Source organism: Microcaecilia unicolor, chromosome 7 (assembly GCF_901765095.1).
Source record: "Microcaecilia unicolor chromosome 7, aMicUni1.1, whole genome shotgun sequence".
NCBI lineage: Eukaryota > Metazoa > Chordata > Amphibia > Gymnophiona > Siphonopidae > Microcaecilia > Microcaecilia unicolor.
The window spans coordinates 185225484-185252640 of record NC_044037.1 but is presented as its reverse complement, the minus strand read 5'-3'; the positions used below and the strand labels follow the sequence as shown (position 1 = coordinate 185252640).

The window sequence follows — 27157 nt, the reverse complement described above, 5'->3', positions numbered from 1 at the left end:
AACCAAAGTTTTTGCAGCCTTAAGGCTAGTGGGAGGGGGGAATGGGTTTTCATGTTGGGTATGGCTCAAGTGTTTAGTCAGTGTAGAGGATTTATTTCTTATTGAACTGTTGGATGTAGCCAATTGTATTTCTACAAGTATTGTTTGTTACTTGAAAACTAATAAAAACAAAAGTTAAAAAAATACATTTAGGCCCTTAAAGGAAATAGCCCCGAGTACTTGAAGAACTTGATCACCCTCTACACACCTCCAAGGACACTAAGGTCCTTCCAAGTAGTGTCTCTAACCACATCCTCTCCAAAAAAAACCCCAAAACATTACACAATGTGATACCCTCAAGCGAGCCTTCTCCTGAGTAGCCCCCACACTCTAGAATGCACTCCATGAAAGGCTCTGTTTCTCTCCGCTTCACACAAAACTATCTTTACTTCAGGAAGCAGGTGAAGGCTTGGCTCTTCAACCAGACCTTTAATGGAAGAAGTAACTAACCTGTTACACAAGGAGTGACACAGGCTGCACATACTGCAGCAGGACATGTTTATCCACTCCTACCCTATCTGTGATATTTAATCACCACTCTGAACTCATGTGCAACTTTCTTTAAATTAGTCCCCTTATTTTCTGTCTCCTTCTACTCTTACCTATCTATATGTTTCATCTTAGCTTATACCCTATTCTGTCTATTAATTACATATTGTGTTGACATTGCCATGCTTTGTATTATTTGAATAATTTTACTTCTGTAATTGTCGCTTATGTTAGATTTATTCTTACTGTACACCACATTGAGTGAATTACTTCAAAAAGGCAGTAAATAAATCCAAATAAATTTAATTAATTAAGCCAAGATTGGTAATTGACCACATAGTGCTACTCTGTTTTCAACCCTTTAACTAGCTTTTCCAAGAAGGAGAGGTACATGAGCTGAAATACATCTGTTTCAATAAGATCTTATCCGTTTGAGCTTCCAAAGGAGCTTAAATATTTTTGTGATAATACCCTGTGCCTGAGGCTCAAAAGTTCATTATCCACAGGGAAGAAAAGGAATATGTAATACACTTAATATATATATATATATATATTTTTTTGTTACATTTGTACCCCGCGCTTTCCCACTCATGGCAGGCTCAATGCGGCTTACATGGGGCAATGGGGGGTTAAGTGACTTGCCCACAGTCACAAGGAGCTGCCTGTGTCTGAAGTGGGAATTGATCTCAGTTCCCCAGGACCAAAGTCCACCACACTAACCACTAGGCCACTCCTCCACTCCATCTCTTTAACTAAAATTGGGTTAAACAGACTGCTCAAAACCAAAAATTTGGGTTTATTTATGTTGAATTTTAATAAAACTTTTGCTGCCCAGAGTTTTTAAGCCTTGTTTAATGCTAGGTAAAATTGCTTGAGATCATCCTTAAAGAGAATATAAATTGTAACATTGTCTGCATAGCATGGATGGAATCCTGACTCTTCCTGGTCATCAGCAGCAGATGAATCCATTAACTGATGGGTTGTATCCGCCTACCAGCAGGTGGAGATAGAGAACACTGAAAGACCATAGTGCCTCTAGGACGGCTAGCCCCAACTGCCTTCAGTATTTCTCTATCTCCCAGCAGGTGTGGACGTAGCTTGATCAGCTCCTGGATTTCAGACTGCCTGGGGTGGCTCCTGTGCTTTTCCAGTTGAGCAGGGGTGTTGTGGCTGGTGGTGCCCACTTTAAAGGCATATAGGTTCACCCTTTCCCTGCCTCACCCATTCCCCCTGCCTCCCAGAGTCCCTCTGTTGCTGCCTGCCTCCAACTTTCCTCACAGCGTTAAAAAAAAAAAGCGCGCTTTTACTGCGTGTCTGTTCTGAGGCTTTTCCCAGTGATTCTGGTTCAGTGCAGCTTGACCGGAGCTCTTAGACTCAGTCCTCTGAGGTGAGAATGGTGCCCAGCTCCTCCGGGGAGGTCCCACGGACGCCATTCCGATCGGGGTAAGTTTTGGCGCGAAGCCACCATTTTATTGCTATATTCCTGTCCTGTCGGACGATGGCTGATGAAGGAGTTAAGCGCTGCTCCCGTTGTGGTAAACGCAGATCAGCAGCGAGGCTGTGTAAAACGTGCTCCTTCCATATCATCAAGCTGATCAATCCATAGACTGGTGGGTTGTGTCCATCTACCAGCAGGTGGAGATAGAGAGCAAACTTTTGCCTCCCTATATGTGGTCATGTGCTGCCGGAAACTCCTCAGTATGTTCTCTATCTCAGCAGGTGGTGGTCACACACAGCAGCAGCAGCTCTGGCTAGGCCTCCAAGCCTAATTTTTAGGTTTTGTTGAGTGCCTGGGGTTGAGGGCTCTTTTGAGCAAGTGCAAACCTGGTGGTGCCAGGTCCCTCCTTTTCTCCCCCCTCCCGCTGGCTCCGTTAAAAAAAAAAAAAAAAAAAAAAAAAAATTTTAAACGTCTTTAAAGGCGTTTGTTTCGACGTTTATTTAAGCGTCTATTGCAGCTACTCACTGGGACACCAGGTCGTTACAACTCGGAGCGGACAGCAGGTAATTTTACCTTTTTATAGCGGGCGGGGGTTCCCCGATTCTTCTCCTCGTGGCACATGGCGTCGGAGGGCGAGGGCGCAAAGGGTCGCTCCCCGGGTTGCTTGAGCGCTTCTAGAGGGGATGCGGGGGTCTTAAAGCCTGATTCGCCCTTGTTGGGTGGCAGTTTCGTGACCGATGAATGTCCCGGTCCTTCCTCCGGCGTGGCGGTTTTTCCCGCCATAAACGCCCATCCCCCGCTCCTCGCCTCCGCCATTTTGGCCGGCCACGCGGCTCGGACGGCTTCTTCTTGGGCCGCCCTTGAGGTTGGAGACATTAATGCCATGAACGCCCTTAATTTGGGCGACGGCACAGAAGCGGCTAAAGTTAAGAGCCGTTCTTCCCGCGCGGCTCCTTCGCGGAGTTTCGCGCCGGACGACATTTTGGATGCGCAGCAGGCCTCTCCCCCGCTGTTGCGAGCGCCGGTTGAGAGTGCGCCTAGGGCTGTTGCCCAGGCTGCGGAGGTGCACAGTCTGGGGGGTTTCTCCCCCGAGTTTGTTTTGCTGCTGCATCAGGCCTTCCTCATGCACAACGCTGCCCCCGCTCCCTCGTCTGGTAAAGAGGTTGAGGTTCCCAGAGGTAAACGCCCTCGGGTTGATTCCCAGGCCTTGGAGGAATTTGTCTCCTCCGATGTAGATGAGGGCAGCGTGTCTGAGGTCTCCCAACGGTCCTTTGCGGATTCCTTGGAAGAGACGGATCCCCGCTCGGATGGAGCGGATGACCCCTCTGCAGCGCGGCTTTTTCGCCCAGAGGATTTGTCCAACCTGTTGTTACAGGCCATGGACACTTTGAAGATTTCCTCTCCGGAGGACGTCTCTCCCTCAGCCCCTGTTGGCTCTGCCATTATGCTGGGGACGAAGCGCCCGCCTAGAACCTTCCACGTGCATGATGCCATGCACACCTTAATTTCGGCTCAATGGGATGTCCCAGAAGCGAGCCTTAAAGTGGCTAGGGCTATGTCCCGCCTCTATCCTTTGGCTGTGAGTGAACGTGAGGCCTATCTGTGGCCTACCGTGGATTCTTTAATCACTGCGGTGACTAAGAAAACGGCATTGCCGGTGGAAGGTGGCACGGCCCTAAAGGACGCCCAAGACAGGAGATTGGAGGCGGCCTTAAGGTCGTCCTTTGAGGCGGCTGCTTTAAGTTTGCAGGCCTCAGTTTGCGGCTCCTATGTGGCCAGGGCGTGCCTGACTATGGTGCAGCGGGCTTCCCCCTCGGATCATTCCTTGAGGGATGATTGGCCAGCCCTGGAATCGGGCTTAGCCTATTTGGCAGACTTGCTGTATGATGTCTTGAGAGCCTCAGCTAAAGGCATGGCTCAGACAGTCTCTGCGCGGCGGTGGCTTTGGCTGAAACATTGGTCTGCTGACCACGCCTCTAAATCCCGCCTGGCTAGGTTGCCTTTTAAAGGCAAGCTGCTCTTTGGGGTCGAGCTGGACAAAATCGTGACCGATCTCGGCACGTCTAAGGGCAAGAAGTTACCAGAGGTCAGGGCTCGGGCTAGTGCTCGTCCCGGTACCTCCAGAGGACGGTTTCAGGAAGCCCGTCGGTACCGCCCGGGCAGGTCGGGTTCTTCTGCCCCCTCTGCCTTTAAGAGGCTTTTCTCCCCCAAGCAGCGTTCCTTTCGCAGAGACCGCCGTCCCGGAGGTGCTCCCTCCGGTCCTCCCCCAGGGTCTCGTACCCAATGACGGGGTCTTGGTCCACGCCCCAGTGCAGATTGGAGGACGGCTGTCCTCGTTTCTGGGCGAGTGGACCACAATAACTTCAGACGCTTGGGTGCTGGAAGTCATCAGAGACGGCTACAAGCTAGAGTTCTGCCGACCCTTAAGAGACGGGTTTGTACTCTCTCCCTGCAAGTCTCCGGTCAAAGCTGTGGCAGTGCAGCAGACTTTGGACAATCTGATCCGCCTGGGTGCGGTCGTTCCGGTGCCAGAAAGTCAGCTTGGCAAGGGGCGTTACTCCATTTACTTTGTGGTACCAAAGAAAGGAGGTTCTGTCCGGCCTATCCTCGACCTCAAAGGGGTCAATCGGGCCTTGAAAGTGCGGCACTTTCGCATGGAGACTCTCCGCTCTGTTATAGCGGCAGTGAAGGCAGGGGAGTACCTGGCTTCCTTGGACATCAAGGAAGCGTACCTGCATATTCCCATCTGGCCTCCTCATCAACGCTTTCTGCGTTTTGCAGTCCTGGGCCGACACTTCCAGTTCAGAGCCCTCCCGTTCGGGTTGGCTACTGCTCCGCGGACCTTTTCCAAAGTAATGGTGGTCATAGCGGCCTTCCTGCGAAAGGAAGGAGTACAAGTCCATCCTTATCTGGACGACTGGTTGATCCGAGCCCCCTCTTATGCAGAGTGCGGCAAAGCTGTGGACCGGGTAGTTGCTCTTTTGAGCTCCCTGGGATGGATCATCAACTGGGAGAAGAGCCAGCTGCGCCCGACTCAGTCCCTGGAGTATCTGGGAGTTCGATTCGACACCCATGTGGGCAGAGTGTTCCTGCCAGACAATCGGATTGTCAAGCTTCAGGCTCAGGTGGACCAGTTCCTGGTAGCCTCTCTTCGGGCTTGGGACTATGTGCAGCTGTTGGGCTCTATGACGGCCACGATGGAAGTAGTGCCCTGGGCCAGGGCTCATATGAGACCACTACAACACTCTCTGCTGCAGCGCTGGACTCCGATGTCGGAGGATTATGCGGTGCGTCTTCCCTTGGATCCAGCAGTGCGCAAGGCGCTGAGCTGGTGGATGCAGACAGACAAGTTGTCTGCAGGAATGCCTCTGGTGACCCCAGAGTGGATTGTCGTCACGACGGACGCCTCATTGTCGGGCTGGGGAGCCCACTGCTTGGGAAGGACAGCGCAGGGGCTCTGGTCTCCTGCAGAGGCGAAGTGGTCTATCAACCTCCTGGAACTCAGAGCCATTCGGTTGGCGCTTTTGGAGTTCATCCCGGTACTGGTGCTGAAGCCTGTACGGGTACTGTCGGACAATGCCACGGCTGTGGCCTATGTCAACCGCCAGGGAGGTACCAAGAGCGCCCCTCTAGCCAAGGAGGCTATGAGTCTATGCCAGTGGGCGGAAGCGAACCTGGAACAGCTGTCAGCGGCCCACATTGCCGGAGTCATGAATGTCAAGGCGGACTTTCTCAGTCGCCATACCTTGGAGCCCGGAGAGTGGCAGCTATCTGCTCAGGCGTTCTTGGACATCACGAAGCGCTGGGGCCAGCCGAGCCTAGATCTGATGGCGTCATCGGCCAATTGCCAAGTGCCGCGCTTCTTCAGCAGAGGACGGGACCCTCGATCCCTGGGAGTAGATGCTCTTCTCCAACAATGGCCGACACAAGAGCTTCTCTATGTATTCCCACCCTGGCCCATGTTGGGCAGGGTCCTAGACCGGGTGGCAAGACATCCCGGCAGGATAATCCTGGTGGGTCCGGATTGGCCCAGACGTCCCTGGTATGCGGACTTGATCAGGCTCTCAATCGACGATCCTCTGCGGCTGCCAGTGGAGCAGGGCCTGTTACATCAGGGTCCCGTGGTGATGGAGGATCCCTCCCCCTTTGGTCTTACGGCCTGGCTATTGAGCGGCAGCGTCTGAGGAAGAAGGGCTTCTCAGACAAGGTCATCGCCACTATGCTGAGAGCGAGGAAACGCTCTACTTCTACTGCTTACGCCAGGGTTTGGCGTATCTTTGCAGCGTGGTGTGAAGCAGGCTCACTTTCTCCCTTCACTGCTCCAATTTCTTCAGTGTTGGCGTTCCTGCAAGAAGGTCTGGACAAAGGCCTGTCGCTCAGTTCCCTTAAGGTCCAGGTAGCGGCTCTGGCTTGCTTCAGGGGCCGCCTGAAGGGTGCTTCCCTGGCTTCCCAGCCAGATGTGGTGCGCTTTCTCAAGGGAGTTAATCACCTGCGCCCTCCTCTGCACTCAGTGGTGCCTGCGTGGAATCTCAACCTGGTGCTAAGAGCATTGCAGAAGCCGCCGTTTGAACCCTTGTCGAGGGCATCTCTGAAAGACCTGACGTTGAAAGCAGTCTTTTTGGTGGCTATCGCTTCAGCCAGAAGAGTTTCCGAGCTCCAGGCGCTCTCATGTCGAGAGCCTTTTCTGCAGTTCACTGAGGCAGGAGTGACTATTCGCACAGTGCCTTCCTTTCTGCCCAAGATTGTTTCTCGCTTCCATGTGAATCAGCAGCTCTGTCTCCCTTCCTTTCGTAGGGAGGACTACCCAGAGGAGTACTCTGCTCTTAATTATCTGGATGTGAGACGAGTCATCTTCAGATACTTGGAAGTGACCAATGATTTCCGGCAATCGGATCATCTGTTTGTCCTGTTTGCAGGTCCCTCGTAAGGGTCTGCAGGCTGCTAAGCCTACAGTGGCAAGATGGGTCAAGGAAGCCATTGCAGCGGCTTATGTGGCCGCGGGGAAGGTGCCGCCTATCCAGCTGAAGGCTCACTCCACGAGAGCTCAGGCGGCCTCGATGGCAGGGACCGGATCCGTCTCCTTGGAAGAGATATGCAAGGCGGCAACTTGGGCTTCGGCTCATACATTCTCCAAGCATTACCGTTTGACTGTGGCTGCTCGGGCGGAGGCCCGGTTTGGAGCTTCAGTGTTGCGGTCAGGGATTTCTATGTCCCGCCCTGGGTGAGTACTGCTTCGGTACATCCCACCAGTCTATGGATTGATCAGCTTGATGATATGGAAGGTAAAATTATGTATAATCATACCTGATAATTTTCTTTCCATTAATCATAGCTGATCAATCCATAGCCCCTCCCAGATATCTGTATTGTTTTATTCTGGTTGCATTTCAGGTTCAAGTTTACTCTTCAGTTACTTCAGAAAGACTTCGTGTTCAAGTTTTTTCACTTGGATTCTTCAAGAGTTAAGACGAGTTTGTGTTACAGTGAGCTGCTGCATTCCTCTCCCCTCCGTTTTACGGGGCTGGATTGAGACATAAATTCTGCCGGCACTCCCTCCCGCTTCGTGCGGCTGTAGGGCAGTTTTGTACCCCTCCCGCTTCGGCGGTGTTCGGGTCAGTCAGCTCCTCCCGCGGTTGCGGTTGCAGGATAAGCCAGATCCCCCCGCATCGGCAGGTGTGGTGTCCCTCCCCCGCTCCGCGGGGATGAGCTGGACGGATTCCCCTCCCCCACTTGTGTGGGGATGAGCTGGGTTAATTCCCCTCCCCGTTTCGGCGGTGGTGAGCTGGGCAGAGTGTCCCTTCGTGGGTGTAATTCTCTAAGTGCTGAGTCCTGCGGATGGAGCTTTGATATCGACATACTGAGGAGTTTCCGGCAGCACATGACCACATATAGGGAGGCAAAAGTTTGCTCTCTATCTCCACCTGCTGGTAGATGGACACAACCCACCAGTCTATGGATTGATCAGCTATGATTAATGGAAAGAAAATTATCAGGTATGATTATACATAATTTTACCTTAGACGCTCACGCTAGTATGAGCATGGCGAGCAATGTTTCTTCCTGCTCGATGGAGCTGGCAGCGGGCGTCATTTTGGAAGCGCCGCATGTCTCGACCCTCGCTGTTGCGAAAGAGTCTGAGTGCAGGGGGATACCTCGTTTAGAGGCTGCCAGAGGAGCTACTACATCCGTTTCTCCTAATTCGGAGGCAGAGGGTCAGGGTGAGTTTTTCTCCCCTGAGTTTGTGCTGTTAATGCATAAGGCTTTCATGCTGAAAAGAGCTCTGCCGCAGGTGTCTGACACTGCGTTGCATCCTGGCTTACCTCCGGGTGTTGATGCCCCGGGGATGACTTCAGAGGTTATTTCCTCCCCCGAGCGTTGGAAACACGCTAAACTTAGACGGGTAAATTCCCCGTCTGAAAGTGGCGCATATCCTTCCCCACCCCCCCTCCCCGTGGTCAGGCTGTGGTGAGTCTGAGGGATCTGGCAGGCCCTCAGGGACGGATGATCCAGAGGAGGGTGCCTGTTTGCCACTGGATTTGGATGATCTCAGTGCGGTCCAGATTTTCCACCGTGACGAGCTGCCAGCTCTCATTACTGACGCCTTGCAGGCCCTCTCGATTGATGATCCTGCTGAAGGCAAGGCCTCCTCTGTTAATCTTAGGATGGCGAGTACTAAGAAGCCTTCTCAGACCTTTCCGATGCATGACTCTATCCAAGAGCTTATTTCTGCTCAATGGTCTGACCCCAATGGGCCTTTGAAAGTGGCTAGGGCTATGGGTCAGCTTTACCCTCTGCGTGAGGAGCACTTAGCCCCTTTGGGGATGCCTAAAGTGGATGCATTGGTCACGGCGGTGAGGGCGTCTATTTGCAGTTCCTATGCAGCCCGAGCATGTCTGTCCTGGCTGCAGCAGGCAGTAGAACAGCCCGCCAATGGTGCGGGTTCCCTTTCTGAGGTTGCCCCGCGGATGGAGGCGGCCCTGTCATTTTTGGCTGACGCCCTGTATGATCTGGTCAGAGCTTCGGCTAAACAGATGTATGTGGTGGGGTCCACCCGCCGCCTTCTTTGGGCGGCTGACATGGCTTCTAAGCAAAGACTGGTGAGGCTACCCTTTCGGGGCATCCTGTTATTTGGAGAGGAATTGGAGAAGATTGTGAAAGACCTGGGGGAATCTAAACCCCATAGGTTACCTGAGGATAGGCCGAGGCCTTCTTCCAAGGGTTCTGTGTTTCCCTCCTCTTCCAGACTTTGCTTCCGTGAAGCTCGAAGGTATCGCCTGGGGCGCTCTGCTGGGTTTTCTCAATGTGACCGTTTTCAGCAGAGGAACTCCTTTCACTCGGACAAACGTTCCGCAGGGGCCGGTTGAAGGCCAGGAGTTCAGGGGCGTCCTCCACAATGATGGGACGCCGGTCCACTCCTCCTTGCCTGCAATAGGAGGACGTCTTTCCCTCTTTCTAGAGGAGTGGACCAAGATTACCTCAGATCAGTGGGTCCTGGACATGATCAGAGAAGGTTACCGACTGGAATTCGGTGCCCCGGTGAGAGACGTGTTTGTGGAGTCCCAATGCGGCACTGCCGTAAAACAGGTGTCGCTAGAGGAGACCTTACAAGTCTTGCTGCACCTCGGAGCGGTAATCCCGGTGCCTGCTGCGGCTGCTATTCCATTAATTTTGTCGTGCCTCGAAAAGGTGGGTCTTTCAGAGGCCAATCCTCGACTTACGAAGAGTAAACGAGGCTCTCAGACTACGACATTTTTGCATGGAAACCCTGCGCTCCCTCATTGCGGCGGTACAGCTAGGAGAGTTTCTCTCGTCTCTGGACCTAAAAGAAGCTTATTTGCACATTCCTATCTAGCCTCCACACCAGCGGTTCCTCCGCTTTGCAGTGTTGGGAAAGCATTTCCAGTTTCAGGCCTTGCCTTTCGGCATAGCCACAGCTTCCCGTACCTTTTCCAAGGTAATGGTGGTCGTAGCTGCCTGTCTCAGGCGAGAGGGTATCAGAGTTCACCCTTATCTCGACGACTGGCTCATCAGAGCGGACTCGGCAACCGAGAGTCATCTTGCTACAGCCAGAGCGGTGGCGGTCCTGCAGGCGCTAGGCTGGGTGGTCAATATACCCAAAAGTCACCTGACCCCCTCTCAGTCTCTCGAGCATTTAGGTGTCCGGTTTGACACGGCATCGAGGTTTGTCTTTCTCCCCGACCAAAGGCGGTGCAAGCTTCAGAATCAGGTCCGTCTGCTCCTGCGGATCCCTCGCCCGCGAGCTTGGGACTTTGTCCAGTTGCTGGGGTCGATGACGGCCACCTTGTAGGTGGTGCCTTGGGCGAGAGCGCATATGAGGCCTCTGCAGATTGCCCTGCTTCAAAAATGGTCTCCGATGTCCCAGGAATATCAACGCAGACTAACATTGCTCCCTGTGGCCCGGCTCAGTTTGGAGTGGTGGCTCTCTGACAGGATGCTGCGCCAAGGAATGCCTCTGGCGCTTCCTTCCTGGTGTCTGGTGATAACAGATGCCAGCCTTCTAGGCTGGGGAGCGCATTACCAGGGAAGCTATGCTCAGGGTCTGTGGACACCCATGGAAGCGGGGTGGTCCATCAATCGCTTGGAACTGAGAGCAATATTCCAGGCTCTTATGGCCTTTCAAAAGACTCTGAAGGGGCTTGCTGTCCGAGTTTTGTGAGACAACACGACAGTGGTGGCATACATAAATCGTCAGGGCGGTGCTCAGATTTACCACTGGGCCGAGCTCCATCTGCATCTTCTGTCAGCAGCTCACATAGCAGGTCAGAGCAACGTGCAAGCCGATTTTTCTCAGCAGGCATCAAATCGACCCAGCGGAATGGGAACTGGCAGAAGAAGTTTTTCTTCAGATTTGTGCCAAAGTGCAAACTCCGTCAAGTGCAAACGCCAAAGTACCTCGCGTTTTCAGCAGAAGGAGAGATCCTAACTCAGCGGGGTTGGATGCTCTGGCTCAACCCTGGCCCTCGGACCTCCTGTATGTGTTCCCTCCTTGTCCCTTGATAAGACGAGTCCTACTGAGGTCTGGTGATTCTCATCGCTCCAGATTGGCCAAGGCGTCCGTGGTATGCGGATCTCCACCGGATGTTGGTGGACGCTGCGGTGCATTTACCCCTGGTGCCGAACCTTTTGGTTCAGGATCCGGTGTCTATGGAGGATCCCTGCTGATTTGGTCTTACGGCCTGGCTTTTGAGAAGGGCGCAATTGAGAGACAAGGGCTACTCTAACAAGGTCATCTCCACTCTCTTGCAGGCCCGCAAGCGGTCCACCTCTGCAGCTTATGCTCGGATCTGGCGCAAATTTGAGGCGTGGGGTGTTTCAAAGGCGATCACACCCATGCGAGCTATAGTCTCAACTGTGCTGGACTTTTTGCAGGAGAGCTTACAAAAAGGCCTGGCTTACAATTCCCTGCGGGTGCAAGTGGCAGCATTATCATGCTATTGAGGGAAAGTCGTTGGCTTGTCCCTTGCTGCTCATCCGGACATTGCCAGATTTCTCAGACGGGTGCTTAGGCTCCGTCCTCCTGGCCGGTTGCCCGGTCCGGCTTGGAACCTGGAGCTAGTGAATGCTCTTCAGTGTTCGCCCTTTGAGCCGTTTAAGCGAGCTTCGGAGAAGGATGTGACTCTCAAGACAGTCTTTTTGGTGGCCATGACGTCAGCTGGACGCGTGTCTGAGCTGCAGGCGCTGTCCTGTCAGGACCCTTTTCTGCAATTCTCGGAGTCCGGAGTAACGGTACGTACAGTGCCTCCCTTCCTGCCTAAGGTGGTTTCAGTGTTCCACCTGAACCAGCCCATTTTTCTTCCTTCCTTTTCTAGGGAAGAGTTCCTGGACTCCTTTGGCCAGTTACATCTTCTGGATGTCCGCAGGGCGCTGTTGCAGTATCTACAGATGTCAAATGACTTCAGGACTTCTGATCACCTTTTTGTCTTGTTGTCAGGTCCTCGGTGTGGAGGCCCAGCGTCTAAGGCAACTATAGCCAGTTGGCTCAAGGAAGTCATTTTTGCTGCATATCTGCTTTCAGGTCGGTCTCCGCCTGAAACGTTTAAGGCGCATTCCATGAGAGCCATCTCCTCCTCATGGGCTGAAACGGATGCACTCTCTCTTCAAGAGATCTGTAGTGCGGCTACTTGGGCTTCTCAGCTTTTCTTTGTCCGGCATTACAGGCTGGATGCTGCAGCGAAGCAGGACGCGCATTTTGGAGCTCAAGTATTGGCTCGCAGAGTGGTCTGTTTCCTCCCTAAGTAGGGATTGCTTTTGTACAGCCCATCAGTTAATGGATTCATCTGCTGCTGATGACAAGGAAGGGAAAATTAGGTTCTTACCTTTAATTTTCTTTCCTTTAGTCACAGCAGATGAATCCATGATCCCTCCCTGTCTGGCTTTGTTTTTTGTTCAGATGTTTCATGCAGATATAAATCTCATTGGGAGAAGTTGGAAAACAGTTATCAGAATTTCTACATGATGTTCTTCTACAGGAGGTTGAGATCGTCCCTCCTTTGATGCTCCTGTTATGGGGCGTTTTTTCGCTGTGAGGAAAGTTTATGTTATTATACCTTTGTGGTTCACTCTGCTTTGGAAATCTCAAATACTGAAGGCAGTTGGGACTAGCCGTCCTAGAGGCACTATGGTCTTTCAGTGTTCTCTATCTCCACCTGCTGGTAGGCGGATACAACCCATCAGTTAATGGATTCATCTACTGTGACTAAAGGAAAGAAAATTACCAAGGTAAGAACCTAATTTTCCCATTAAGCTTTCGCCCTAAAGGTGCTATAAATATGTTAAATGTAGGTGATTGTGGAGGCATATTTTCAAAGCACTTAGACTTATATATTATAAAGTTCCATAGGTTACTATATAAGTCTAAGTGATTTGAAAATGAGCCCCATAGGCAAGTGCACCGATGTTTACGCTTAGCAATGGTAAGGTCTGGAAGATCTATAGAAGTGATTTGCCTTATGATCATCCACTTTTGTATGTTTTGAGAAATATTGCCCATAAGCAAATTTAAATAACTGTTGGACTTCTTTTTGTTTTTAATATTTATTGTAGATATCTGTCACACTCTTGGTAAGGAATATTTCTTCATGTCGTCTTGAGTTTTTCTTCCTCAGTTTAATGATATGACCCCATCTGCATTTCCAATTTACTCTGTAAATATCTTTGCAGCCATTGTCATCTGAAGCCATCCTGCTGCATTGTGGTAGACAGCTGCCTTTTGCAGTGCCAACTTCAACATGTAGTAACTGTGAAAAGAGCAAGACTAGGGCACTGGGACAACACATACTGGAAGTAGACTCCTCTTTTCATCCAGTCTTGTCACTGCCTTCAGGTAAGTCTATTTAGGATTAAAAAAAAAACACATTTTGTATTGAAACAATATATGTTTGGTTTCACTGCTAATCTTAGCTTCAGTCCATTGTGCTTAGAACTTTATAGAATAGTAATCAAGTAGATAGTTGGGAACCCAGCTATCTACCGTTCTCCATTGAGAATACTGACCATTTAACCCTACTCTCTGTTTTCTATCTTTTAACCAGTTTTTAATTCACAGTAGGACACTACCTCCTTTCCCATGACTTTCCAATTTCCTCTGGAATCTTTTATGAGGTACTTTGTCAAATGCCTTTTGAAAATCCAGATACACAATATCGACCGGCTCACCTTTATCCACATGTTTGTTCACCCCTTCAAAGAAATGTAATAGATTGGTGAGTCAAGCTTTCCCTTCACTAAATCCATGTTGGCTTTGTCTCATTAATCCATGCTTTTGAATATGTTCTGTAATTTTGTTCTTTATAATCTCTACCATTTTGCCCAGCACTAACGTCGGGCTTACCGGTCTATAACTCCCGGATCACCTCTGGAACCTTTTTTACCCTCCAGTCTTCCGGTACATTTCTTGATTTTAAAGATAAATTACATATTACTAACGGTAGTTCCTTGTCACTTGCAGCAGATGAATCCAGGAACTAGTGGGTTAAGTCTGCCTACCAGCAGGTGGGGATAGACATAAACAAACTAAAGGCAGTGATGCCAGACGGCCAGCTCCTTCCTCAGTTAGTATGTCTCTATCTCAGCAGGTGCTGGACGGCTTTTTCTCCAGCTCCTGGGCCCAAGGCCTCTGAGGGTGCTCCTCAGCCAGTGGCCAGTTTGAGCCAGGGGTGGCGGACGGGTGGTGTCCCATTTGGCAGCATACACAGTTGCTGGGTCCCTGCTGCACCTCAAATTCCCTCGGAACAGGCTGTTGCTGTTCCTTTCTGCCTCCTCACTAAAAAAAAAAAAATAGAACCATAGAATTTGTTTATAAGAGAAACAGAAAAGCACAGGGAAGTGTGTTTTTGAGAGCAGGTTTGTGTTACTGCTGTCCGAGTCCTGTTTTCTGTTGCCTGCTTGTCTGAGCCTGCCTCGAAGTGGCGTCGGAGAGTTTTTTTTCTTCGGCTCAGCTGTCAGTTCCCGCACTTTCCCGGTTCGGGGTAAGTCCTGCTGGGTTCCTGTTCGGTGGCGGGCGATGGCAGTGGAGGCGGTAAAATGCTGTTCCCGATGCGGGAAACGACGTTCAGCGGCGGGCCTTTGCAGCGCGGGGTGTGCTGATTTTGCGGGACTCGACGGAGTGCCCCCCCCCCCCCCCCCGAGCGTGCTTTCCTTCCCAGAGCCTGGGATTTTGCAATCGGTTGCGGAGCTGGCTCCGGTAGCAGTTTTGGGCAAAGCTTCCCCGCTGGTAGGGGAGTTGGGGCGGGGGGGGGCGCTGTCAGGCACTGTGGGCGGTGGTGCAGGTGCCATGGCTGCGACCTTTGTTGCGGGGGAGGGGTTTTTGCCAGAGTTTATTTTGCTACTCCATCAGGCGTTTTTGTTGAAAAGGGTTTTGTCCCCCTCCCGTGGCTGCACCAGCTTCAGCCTTTGATTCTCTCAGGGTGTCTGGGGGTAACCAAGAGATTTTGGGTTTTTCCCCAGAGGATTTCTCCTTCCTTAAATAGCCTAGGCTTTCTTTGGGGTCTGAGGAGGGGTCCTGCATACGTTCGCCTGCAGCTTCTTCCATGGTGGCTCTCGGAGCAGAACGGGGTAGAGGACGTGGAGGATGGTGTCCTCACTGATAAACCGGAGGACTCTTCCGCCGTGAGGATTTTCTATAAGGAGGAGTTGTCCTCCTTTATCTCTCAGGCGCTGGAAGCCCTGAATATAGAGGACCCTGAGGTTGCGGCTTCTCAGGCGGTCAACCCCAAGATGGCTAGTACCAGACGACCTTCTAAGGCCTTTCCGGTACATGAAGCTATTGAAGAGTTGATTTCGGCCCAGTGGGCGGATCCGGATGGGGGGCTGAAAGTAGCCAGGGCTATTGCCAGGCTGTATCCGGTTTCAGCGGACCGTTTAGAGCAGTTTGCTCTACCTAGGGTGCCCTGGTGACGGCGGTGGTGTGGCACTTAAGGATATGCAAAACAGACGGCTAGAGGCCTCTTTAAAACATGCCTTTGAGGTGTCCGCTTTGACACTTCAAACTTCTGTTTGTAGTTCTTATGCGGCTAGAGCTTGTCTCAGTTGCCTACATTCTGTCATGGATTTGATTTCAGAGTCTGATATGTTGGGAATTCCTCAGATGTCGCTGATGGATATTGGGCTGGCGTACTTGGCGGATGTCTTGTATGATTTGGTCCGTTCTTTGGCCAAACTCATGGCCTTGACCGTTTCCTCTCTGCGTCTTCTGTGGCTCCGTCACTGGGCCGCAGATATGGCCTCTAAGCAACGGCTCATTAAATTGCCTTTCCGAGGGAAATTGCTTTTTGGGGAAGACCTAGAAAAGATTGTTAAAGATTTGGGGGATTCCAAATCTCAGCGTCTTCCGGAGGATAGACCCAAGTCTACTTCCAGGCAGGGAGCCTCGAGGTCACGTTTCAGAGAGACGCGAAGGTATCGCCCGGGGTGGTTCAACGTAGCCTTTCAGCGTCCTCTTTTTGGGCAGCGTTCTTCCTTTTGTAACGAGACGCGTCCAGCTGGACCCCCCTCTACTCAGGGGGCTCCTTTTCGGGCCTCCCAATGATGGGGCTTTCTCTGTTTCTTCCAGAGTTGGCCAGAAATACTTCGGACCAGTGGGTCCTCAATGTGGTGCGAGAAGGTTACAAGTTAGAATTCTCTCCCGTCACAGACCTTTTTCTGGAGTCCCGCTGTGTATCACGGGCCAAGAGGACAGCGGTTCTGCAGTGTTTGCGAGACCTGCTAAGGATAGGGGCTATCGTGCCTGTTCCTCCTCTCAAAAGGAGCACAGGTCGGTACTCCATCTTCTTTGTGTTCCAAAGAAGGAAGGGGCTTTTCAGCCTATTCTCGATCTCAGAAAAGTAAACCAGTTTTTGTGGGTTCGTCACTTCTGCATGGAGACATTAAGGGCAGTTTTGCTGCTGTTCAACCAGGCGAGTTTTTGACGGCTCTCGATTTGAGGGAAGCTTACCTGCGAATTCCCATTTGGCAGCCCCATCAGAGATTTCTCAGATTTGCGGTGCTGGGTCAGCACTTCCAGTTGCGGGCCCTTCCTTTCGGAATGGCCACTGCCCCACGCACTTTTTCCAAGGTCATGGTGGTGGTGGCAGCGGCGTTCCTGAGGAAGGAGGGGATTCGAGTGCATCCATATCTCGACGACTGGCTGATTTGGGTGACGACAGCAGAGGAGAGTGGAGTGGTCACCAACCGAGTGATTGCGGTGTTGCAATCCTTAGGTTGGGTGGTCAATATGGACAAGAGTCATTTGGTTCCTAGGGCGAAGGATCAAATTGCTTTCTCAGGTACGGACCTTATTGTGTTGTCGCGCTCCCCGAGAGTGGGACTATGTTCAGCTCCTCGGTTCCATGACGGCAACCTTAGATGTCATTCCATGGTTAAGGGCTCACATGCGGCCTCTTCAGAATTTCCTTTTGAGCAGATGGTTGCCGACGTCGCTGGATTATCAACTACGCCTTCCTTGATTGGGCCAGGGACAGTCTCGCCTGGTGGCTCCGGTCAGCAAATTTGCAGAAGGGTGTTTCTCTGTCGTCTCCCAATTGGGTGGTAGTCGTAACGGATGCCAGCCTTGTGGGCTGGCCCATTGTCTTCATCGAGTAGCTCAGGAATCGTGGACCCCTCTCGAAGCGACTTGGCCGATAAATCGTCTGGAGTTACGAGCAGTCATGAATGTGCTGTTCGTGTATTCTTGGACAACACCACGACGGTGGCCTACATCAGTCGTCAGGGGGGGCACTCGCAGTCTTCCCTTGGCAGTGGAAGCATCTCGTCTTCTAGTATGGGCAGAAGCGCATGTTCAGAGTCTGTCAGCAGCGCAAATTGCGGATCAAGACAATGTTCAAGCGGATTTTCTCAGCCGGACTTTTTTGGACGCAGCGGAATGGACGCTGTCGGACTCGTTCGGCTGATCTGTCAACGTTGGGGAAGACCAGTAATGGATCTCATGGCCATGGCTTGCAATGCCAAAGTTCCCCAGTTCATCAGCTGCAAGCGGCAGCCAGGATCCGCAGGATTGGACGCTCTTCTCCAGCCATAGCCGGAATAACAGCTACTGTATGTTTTTCCTCGTGGCCTCTAATAGGGAGAGTTCTTTGCCACATAGGATGGCATCGGGGGCCGGTCGTTCTAGTGGCCCCAGATTGGCTCCAAATGCTGTGGTATGCGGATCTCGTTCGAGCACTCTCAGAGCCACCATTGCGACTTCTGGTGAATCCCAATCTGCTGCATCAAGGGCCAGTTCAGATGGAAAATCCCTCCCGCTTTGGTTTTATGGCCTGGCTATTGAGAGGCGGCAGCTGAGGAAGAAGGTATTTTCAGGACCAGTCATTGCCACTCTTTTGGGGGCACGGAAGCAGTCTACTTCAGCAGCATATGCACGAGTGTGGAAAGCTTTCTCGGCGTGGTGTGCTTTGCCTGCTGAATCGCCTTTTCAGGCGGACATTCCAGTTATTCTGGAGTTCCTTCAGGATGGTCTTCAAAAGGGATTGGCATATAATTCCCGTCGAGTGCAGGTGTCCGCGCTAGCTTGTTTTAGGGGCAAACTGGGCGGTTCCTCTTTAGCAGCTCATTCTGATGTGGTCCGTTTCCTACGCGGGACTCTTTGACTTTGGCCTCCTCTGCGGCAGCCATGCCCAGCATGGCATTTGAATGTGGTACTGCGAGCCCTCCAGGTCCCACCGTTTGAGCCGTTGAATAAGGTTTCTGAGAAGGATCTAACACTTAAGACAGTGTTTTTGGTGGCCATTGCTTCGGCTAGGAGGATTTCTGAAATTCAGGCTTTGTCTTCCAGAGATCCTTTTATGCAGTTTTTTGAAGCAGGGGTGTCGATCCGGATGGTGCCGTGGTTTCTGCTTTCATCTTTTCGAAGAGAGGATTATCCGGGGGAGTTTGCCTTGCTACATTTCCTGGACGTGCAGAAAGCCTTGTTTCAGTACTTACAGATCTCTAACGAGTTTCGACGCTCGGATCATCTCTTTGTGCTGTTGTCGGGATCGAAAAGAGGTGAGGCGGCTTCTAAGGTTTCCATTGCTCGCAGGATTAGGGAAGCCATTGGAGCGGTGTATCTGCTACAAGGGCAGGCGTCTCCAATGGCCCTGAAGGTGCATTTTGCTCGGGCACAGGCAGCTTCTTGGGCGGAGACGTCGGCCTTATCTCTGGAAGAGATTTGTCGGGCGGATACTTGGGCGTCCCGTCATGCTTTTGCGAAGCATTACAGGCTAGACGTGTCTGCTCGGGAGGATGCGAGTTTTGGGGCAGGAGTGTTGGTGCAGGGAGCGTCTGTTTCCCACCCTACTTAAGGAATGCTTTGGTGCATCCCACTAGTTCCTGGATTCATCTGCTGCAAGTGACAAGGAAGGTAAAATTATGTCTTACCTGATAATTTTCTTTCCTTTAACGCAGCAGATTAATCCAGGATCCCTCCCTAGTTCAGCCGACAGTTTTTTCATTTTCCGCGCAGTGTGGCTGTTTTTTCCTTACGCGTTCTCTTTTGCAGATTTCAGGCAGATATGGGAACACGGAAAGGATTCCCATTCTAGATCAAGTTGCAGTTATTTCAAAGTTCTTATTTGGTTCTCTGTTTTTCATAGTGAGGATGGTTTCTGGTTGTTATTGGTTTCATATTTTTGGCCTTGGCAAATGCTTACGAATGACATACTAACTGAGAAAGGAGCTGGCCGTCTGGCATCACTGCCTTTAGTTTGTTTATCTCTATCTGCACCTGCTGGTAAGCGGACTTAACCCACTAGTTCCTGGATTCATCTGCTGCGTTAAAGGAAAGAAAATTATCAGTTAAGACAATTTTACCTTCTGCAAGTTCATTTTTAAGTTGGGATGAATACCATTTGTTCCATGCAATTTGCTACTCTTCAGTTTGTCAAATTGCACCTTTACATTTTCCAGGTTTATAGAGATTTTTTTCAGTTTCTCTGATTCGTGAGCTTTGAATACCATATCTGTCCACCAGTATCTCTCCCAAATCTTCCTCGGTGAAAACCGAAGCAAAGAATTCATTTAATCTCTCCCCTATGGCTTTGTCTTCCCTGAGTGCTGCTTTAACCCCTTCATCTAGCAGTTCAACTGATTCTTTTGCTGGCTTCTTGGCTTTTAATATACCTAATAAAAATTTTTACTATGTGTTTTTGCCTCCAACATAATCTTTTTTTCAAGGTCCCTCTTTGCCTTCCTTATCAGTTCTTTGCATTTGACTTGCAATTCCTTATGCTGTTTTTTATTCTTTTCAGTCAGATCTTTCTTTTCATTTTCTGAAGGATTTTCTTTTAGCTCTACTAACTTCCTTCACCTCACTTTTTAACCATGCCGGCTGTCGTTTGGCCTTCCTTCCTCCCATTGGTTATCGTCGTTCCACCTTGTCTCAGAGTTGCCTATTTTATCTAATTTTTCATTTAGTGCAATATATTCCAATTCTACCATCTTATTTCTTAGGCTTCTGGCATTCGCATGTAAACATTTCAAAATATGTTTGTTGTTCCTGTTTACATCTTGCTCAGCCGTTGGCAGTGTTAATTTGCAATCATTTGTGTGCTTTTTCTTTAAAGATACCTGGTCTGATTCATATGCACAGCGCTGTTGTAGTAAAACAATACAGCAAAGCAATATATTATAGTATTGCATTATTTCGATTTTACCAAAACAAAGATTAATAAAAGAAAACAAATTGTGTATTCATTATGATCAACTAAATGATCCTTAGCACATATTAATAGCCGAATCGCCACGATGCAGGATCTGGCAGCCATCATTGTTTTAAAGCAACAGCTCGAGAGGATATTAAGCTACCTTTTGGCTGACTATTAGAGAAATTTATATTACCATCAGAAAGAGAGAGTATGTAAACTTGACTTCAAATTTAGGGAAACCATGTGAACACATTAACAAGAACTCAGTTTATCAGCACAGTTTAGTTAAGTAAGAAAGGAGGAAATAACTCCATTCAAGTGAAGGCTGAAACAATCGACAGCTTTAATTTACAACTTGTCAGGATGCATCTATTTTGCTTGGAGATATTTCCTCCAGGAAATTAGCTAGATCTTCAGCCTCTGTAAAGTCCTTAGTTTTATTATTTATCGTAACTCTTAGTCGTGCTGGGTAGAAGATTCCAAATCTGGCATTCAGTTCCTTAAGCTTAGGTCGGAAAGCCAGCAGAGATTTCCTTTTTTTGATGGTGTTTTTGCTGAGATCCGGTAAGAAAAGTATAGTTGATCGATCCTTCATGTTTAATTGGAGCTTTAATTTTTGCTTGTTGCATTATTTCAAATACTTGATTATATCTGAGGACTTTGAGCACAATTTGCCTCGGATATCTGTCATTTGAACTCCGGTAGGTAGGCACTCTGTGTGCTCTTTCAATTTCAAAGTCTTTATTGAATTTTAGATTTAGTATTTCAGGAATGAATTTTTCCAGAAAAGAAATCATATTAGCTCCTTCAATTGTTTCAGGCAGTCCAAGTATGCATATATTGTTGCGTCTCGCTCGGTTATTACCATCTTCCAGCTCTCTCTCCAGTACAGTGATTTTCTTGCATTGACGCTGAAGCAACTTGATGAAAAAACTTGGGAAAAATTTTGGTTTAAAATTACTCATACCACCAAATCAGCGTCCATTTCACAATCTATGTTCTACTTAGCACACAGAGCCCTATGAACTCCTGCTAAACTCGCCAAATTGAACACAATAAAACCAAAAAACAGTGCGAATAAATGCTGGACCTGTGAAAAAGATGTTGGAAATCTTAAACATATCATCTATTCTTGCCCATATATTCAAGAATGTTGGAATTCTGTATGGGACACAATATCTTCCACCTTGAATATTCAAGATGTTTTATCATATAATATAGTTATATGTGGATCACTAATGTTAAGTACAACAAAATATGGTCTCCTTTACTAAACCCACTACGTAATAACCTTTGTCAGAATTGAAATTATGTATTACTCCTGTGACTTATGATTATGATCTGTTATCGAAATAATCCCGGACTTGCCCCAACTTGAACATGTATGCTGATGCTTGTTACTGTTAACTTGTTAAGCTGGCTAATTGCTTTATTTTAGCCATTTGTTATCATTTATAAAACACAATAAAAATATTGGAACTAAAGATACCTGGTCTATTATGGTCTCTCTTGCAACCTCGCTATCGGGATACCCTATCTTCCCTGTTTTGGTGATATCTTTGAAAGATACCTTGTTCCGAACCATGTGCTTTTGAATGACTGTCGGCCTTCCCCCAGGTTCTAGTTTAAAAGCTGCTCTATCTCCAGTACTTGACACCTTTGCCCTTTCACCAAGCAGTTCAGCAGTGGTATCCCAGCAGTGAGTCAAAGCAGAACAGTTTTTGAGAGGTAAGCCTTCCTCTGATCTTGATGGCCAAAGTGTAATTCAGGAGGCCCACTAAGGCCAACGACCTAGTCTGAATGCTTCTGGGAGTTCATTCATGAATCTGAAAGATTGTTCTGCTTTCCCACTAGACCCATCTCATCTTTAGCCAGGGAGTATATTTGCTCTAGAAGACTTATGCAGCATTTTATAGAGAATGATATAGGTGAGCTCCTTTAATTTGGAGGTAGAGAACAAACCCAGGGCACCTTTGTACTTGTCTTCCTCAGATTCTAGGATATTATTGTTGTTGGTGGCAGTACTTGCTTACCAGCTTCTCTGCAGGAAGGAGAGAAAATATAGTTCACCAAATTAGGACGAGAAACCTAAGGACGAGAGATTGATAGTTGCAGATCAGAAAGTGGATTATGCACAAGATTCATAGCTAGTCTAGAAAACACTGGTAAGAACAGATATGTGCATATTTTGTGAGGAAGAACTAGAAACAGTTAATTATCTCATAGCTGGCTGCAAAGCTCTGATAGAGGAAAAAGTTGCATACCTCATGCATAGAAATTTTGTAAACGCTATGCTATTTCTGTAGTGGAAAAACACTTGGGCATGTTATTAGAATTATGGAGAATCAATGAGGTGTCAGTCAGTGAATATTCTGTATGAGTGGAGAGAGAGAGAAGATCCTCAAGTAAAAAGAAAATGTGGCAGAAAGATTTTTTTAAAATCCCATCGTATTGGGTACCACAGGCATGATTAAAAGCAATTTCAAAGCATACCTTGATAAATTGCCTATTGAGATTACACCCTATGAACTCCAGAAGGAGGCTGTCTTTGTAATGCAAGCATTATCAGTACATTTAAGAGATTTGAGATCATATTTCTATATACCGAAGACACTATTGTCATGGAATGTACAAAACTAGCTTATTTAAAGATTATCTCCAGGAGAATAGATCCTATTGCCACACTAGTGTGATGGTTGAATCTGCAGTGAAAAGCGCTGAGAAATTTAAGACCCTATGTACCCTCAACTTGTGAGACTCAGGTCTTGGACCTTTTAATGAAAGGAAGAGTGCTAGTATATACTGGCCTACCAGTTCTCTTGGTTTATTATGCTCTTTCTTCAGCAATCCTCCAGACCGTTCAAGACGCTTGGGTTATGCACTCCTACCAGCAGAGGGAGACTGAGAACACTAAAACTTCTTATACAAGTAGCCTGTGCAGACCTTCTCCTAACCAGTATTTTCTCAGTCTCAGCAGAGGGTAGATGTGTGCAGCTTGTGCAGTGTACTCAGTCTGGTAGGCCCGTTTGGGGTTTCTAGGTTGGGTTGTAAATGTTAGAGAACCCACACTTGGATCTCTATTACAGGGTGTAAGTCCTAAGGGGCTTCTTATTCCCTGTGGGGTGTCACACCCGGGTGGCCGGGTCCCTCTCTCTGTGCTCTTCCTCTGGAGGACTGCTTGACCTCGGCTACAGACCTCGTTCTGTACCCTTGAGGCGTTTAAGCATCAGCAACGAGGTTTAAAAATAAAAGAAACGTTTTTAAAAGGCGGCTATTTTGGCCGTTCTTGTGGCAGTCCAGAGATAAGTCTTCAAGGGCGTTCTTGCCTTAGGCGGTTTTGCCTATTAGTCTGTCAGAGCACAAAGCAACTGTTTGTTTTTATTGTGTTCGCGGCCATTATGTCTAAGCCGGCGAGGTGTCGGTTTTGCGCGAAGCTCGGCATTGAAGTGAAAGGTGGCCAATGTAAATTTTGTGGGCAGCCTACGTTGTCAGCGCTCTTGCCCCCCGTGCTTTCCCCTGAGTTGTTGGAGTGTTGGGCGGTGATTTGACCGCACGTTCCGGGCCAGCAACAGCGGGGCCGGTTTTGGCGGGAAACGCGGCCATTTTGGCTGCGCGTCCCGTGTAGGCCTCGACGGAACCGTTTTTGGCGGGAAGTGTGACCCTTTTGGCTGCGCATTCCGTACCGGTGCCGGGGGACCTGTGTATGGTGGGAAGCGCGCCTAGGTTAGCCGTGGATCATGCGATGGACCTGCCACCTCTGGAGCGAGGGGGGGGGGGGGTCCGTCGCGGAGACTGCGGGAAGTGTTGTTGGGGCTTCAGCAGCGTCGGGGGGGGGGGGGGGTCTGGTTTCCCCCTGAGTTTGTTTGGTCTCTGTATAATGCCTGGAGAGCTGGCCTTTCTCAGGCTGTTTGTTCCCCGGAGGCTGCTAGCTCAGTGGGAGTTAAGCGCTCACGGGTGGATATTTTGGAGCCTATGGAGATACTTTCTCTGCCTGGGTCGGACGTTTGGAATGACCCAGGAGAGGAGGATCTCTTAGATGTGTCTGAGGATCAGGATGGGCTAAGACCTGGGGAAGATTCTTCAGTGGTTCGCATTTTTCATAAGGAGGAGGAGTTAGAGCTCATTGATCAGGTGATCTCTACTTTGATGTTTGCTCCGGCGGCCAGTCCCTCTGCGGAGGGACCCCAGGTAGATCCCTTGGTTAAGGGGATTCGGAGAGCCTCCCGTTCCTTTCCCATGAATTCAGACATTAGAGACATGGTTTTTCAGGAATGGTCTGTGCAGGAGGCTGCTTGTAAGGTGTCTAGGGCTATGGCGCAGCTGTATCCCTTGCCACCGGAAGATTTGGCCCTGCTGAAACCACCTACTGTGGATGCGGTGGTTACGGCGGTTACTAAGGCTACGGCCATTCCGGTGGATGGCGGTACAGCCTTACGGGATCCTCAGGATAGGAAGCTTGAACCTTTCTGAAGCGCAGCTTTGATTTGTCGGCTTTGGCCTTGCAAGTCTCTGTGTGTGGGGGCTTGGTAGCCAGAGCTTGTTTCCGTTGGGCGGAGAAGCTCTTGGATGAGCCTGCGTTAGATAGGACTGGTTTGGTTCAGGTCCTGGCCAAATTGGAGATGGGGTCTTTGTTTTTGGCGGACACCCTTTATGATTTGCTAAGGGATTCGGCTAAGAATATGGCTCTGGCGGTGACAGCTCGCTGGGCTCTTTGGCTTAGGGGCTGGGTCGTAGATGCGGCCTCTAAAGCAAAGTTGTGTTCTCTACCTTTCTAAGGTTCTATGTTGTTTGGAGAGGACTTGGATAAACTGATGAGTGGTCTTGGGGATACCAAGGTCTCACGGGTACCCGGCCTAAGGCGGCTAGTCGAGGTGGTTCGGCTAGAGGTCAGTTTAAGGACGCGAGGCGATACAGGGCGGGCAGATTTGTATCTCCTTCTAAAAGCCGTTTTTTCCAGCGGCGCAGTCCTTTCGAGGGGGTCGTCGAGGAGGTCGGGACTCCTCCGGAGGTGCCGGAAATGGTAAGTCCTCCTTTATGAAGGTGTGCGGGTCCAGCCTCTGGTGAAGGTCGGGGCACGACTTCGTCTGTTTTATCAGGGGTGGACCCAAATTACTTCAGATCAGTGGGTGCTGGAGGTCGTTCACAACGGTTATGCGCCCGAGTTCGAGCACCCGCTCCCGGATCTGTTTGTTCTCTCTCCTCATCACTCTTGAGTCAAGGTAAAGGCTGTTCAATGGGGCGCTCAAGGTGCCATCCTTCCGCATGGAGACTCTGCGCTCGGTCATAGTGACAGTTCGTCTGGGAGATTTTCTCACGTCACTGGTGGGAGATTTTCTCACGTCACTGGATCTCATGGAAGCGTATCTGTACGTGCCGATTCGAGAGGCCCATCAGCGTTTCCTTCGTTTTGCTGTTTTAGGGAGGCACTTTCAGTTCTGTGCTCTGCCTTTTGGTCTGGCAACGGCTCCACACACCTTCTCCAAGATAATGATGGTGGTAGCAGCGGCTTTGTGGAGGCAGGGAATTCTGGTGCATCCGTATCTGGACGACTGGTTGATCCGGGCGAAGTCTCGGGCTCAGGTGGTCGCGTTTCTGGAATCGCTCGGATGGGTAGTGAATGTAGTCAAAAGTCAGTTGATCCCATCGCAGAGTCTGGAGTACTTGGGAGTGTGGTTCGACGCGGCAGTGGGTCGTGTTTTTCTGCCGGATTCTCGGTTCGCCTCTCTTCAGCAGCAGGTCCGGCTGTTAATGTCCGTTCAGAGTCCGACGGTTCGAATGTACCTTCGGGTTCTGGGCCTCATGGCAGCGACAATAGAGGTAGTACCATGGGCCAGGGCATATATGAGTCAGCTTCAGGCGGCTCTGTTGTCCCGGTGGTCTCCCCAGGTACACAGTTTGGAGTTGCGGTTGCCATTGAGGGGGGCTTCTCGGCGCAGTCTCCAGTGGTGGCTGTGCTCGGCCCATCTGAAAAAGGACATGCCGTTGGAACCTCCTCAGTGGGTGATTCTGGTAACGGCTGCCAGTCTGCTGGGCTGGGGAGCTCAGTGTCTCGGTCTGTCCGTGCAGGGGCGGTGGTCGACGGAGGAAGCTGAGTGGTCTATCAACCGGTTGGAGACGAAGGCGATTCGGCCAGCTCTGTTGGCGTTTTGCTCAAGTGTGGTCGGAAAGGTGGTAAGTGTCATGTCCAACAACGCGACAGCTGTAGCATATGTCAACCGGCAGGGCGGTACAAAGAGTCCGTGATTGACAATCGAGACGGCTCTGCTCTTGAGTTGGGCAGAAAGGCATCTATCTATTGCAGATTTCGTGGCTGGGGTGGACAACGTGAACGTGGATTTTCTAAGCAGACACATGTTGGACCCCGGAGAATGGTCTCTGCACTGGTCGGTGTTCGACCAGATAGTTCTAAAGTGGGGAATGCCAGTAGTGGATCTCATGGCGTTGGCACAGAATGGTCAGGTTCCTCAGTATTTCAGTTGGTGTCGGGATCCGCGAGCGGAAGGGATTGATGCGTTGGTCCTTCTGTGGCCTCAGCGGGTGTTGTTGTATGTGTTTCCCCCGTGGCCCTTGATAGATCGAGTCCTACAGAAGGTAGAATGTCCTGCGGGTCCGGTGGTGTTGGTGGCTCCAAATTGGCCGTGTCGGCCGTGGTTCGGGGATCTGATGCACTTGTTAGAAGGCGAGCCTCTGCGGCTGGGGGGCTCGGTGCTGTTGTGTCAGGGTCCAATTGTCATGCCGGGTCCGGCTTGGTTCTCTCTTACGGTGTGGCCCTTGAGGGAACGGTTGAGAAGGAAAGGGTTTTCTCCTCAGGTGATTCAGACAATGCTGCAGTCTCGCAAACATTCAACGTCTTTGGCCTATGTGCGTGTGTGGCGCGTATTTGAAGATTGGTGTGGGGAGCGGGCGTGTGTCCTTTCGACAGCTTCTGTGTCATGCATTTTAGATTTCTTGCAGGATGATTTTGAGAAGGGCCTTTCATTGTAATCTTTGAAGGTGCAGCTGGCTGCTTTGGTGTGTTTTCGGGGTAAGGAGCAGGGCAGGTCGGTTGCGTCTT

At 49.9% G+C, this 27157-nt stretch overlaps 1 protein-coding gene across 5 annotated transcripts in view; it reads left to right on the top strand.

The window, feature by feature from the left end:
* Positions 1-27157, top strand: part of KANSL1L (KAT8 regulatory NSL complex subunit 1 like) — a 363383-nt gene that overhangs the window by 171572 nt on the left and 164654 nt on the right. For all 5 annotated transcript variants that reach the window (XM_030209770.1, XM_030209773.1, XM_030209769.1 and 2 more), the window contains exon 7: positions 13148-13310. In XM_030209770.1, the coding sequence (XP_030065630.1) occupies positions 13148-13310 (163 nt within the window). The remainder of the gene's footprint in view (positions 1-13147; positions 13311-27157) is intronic.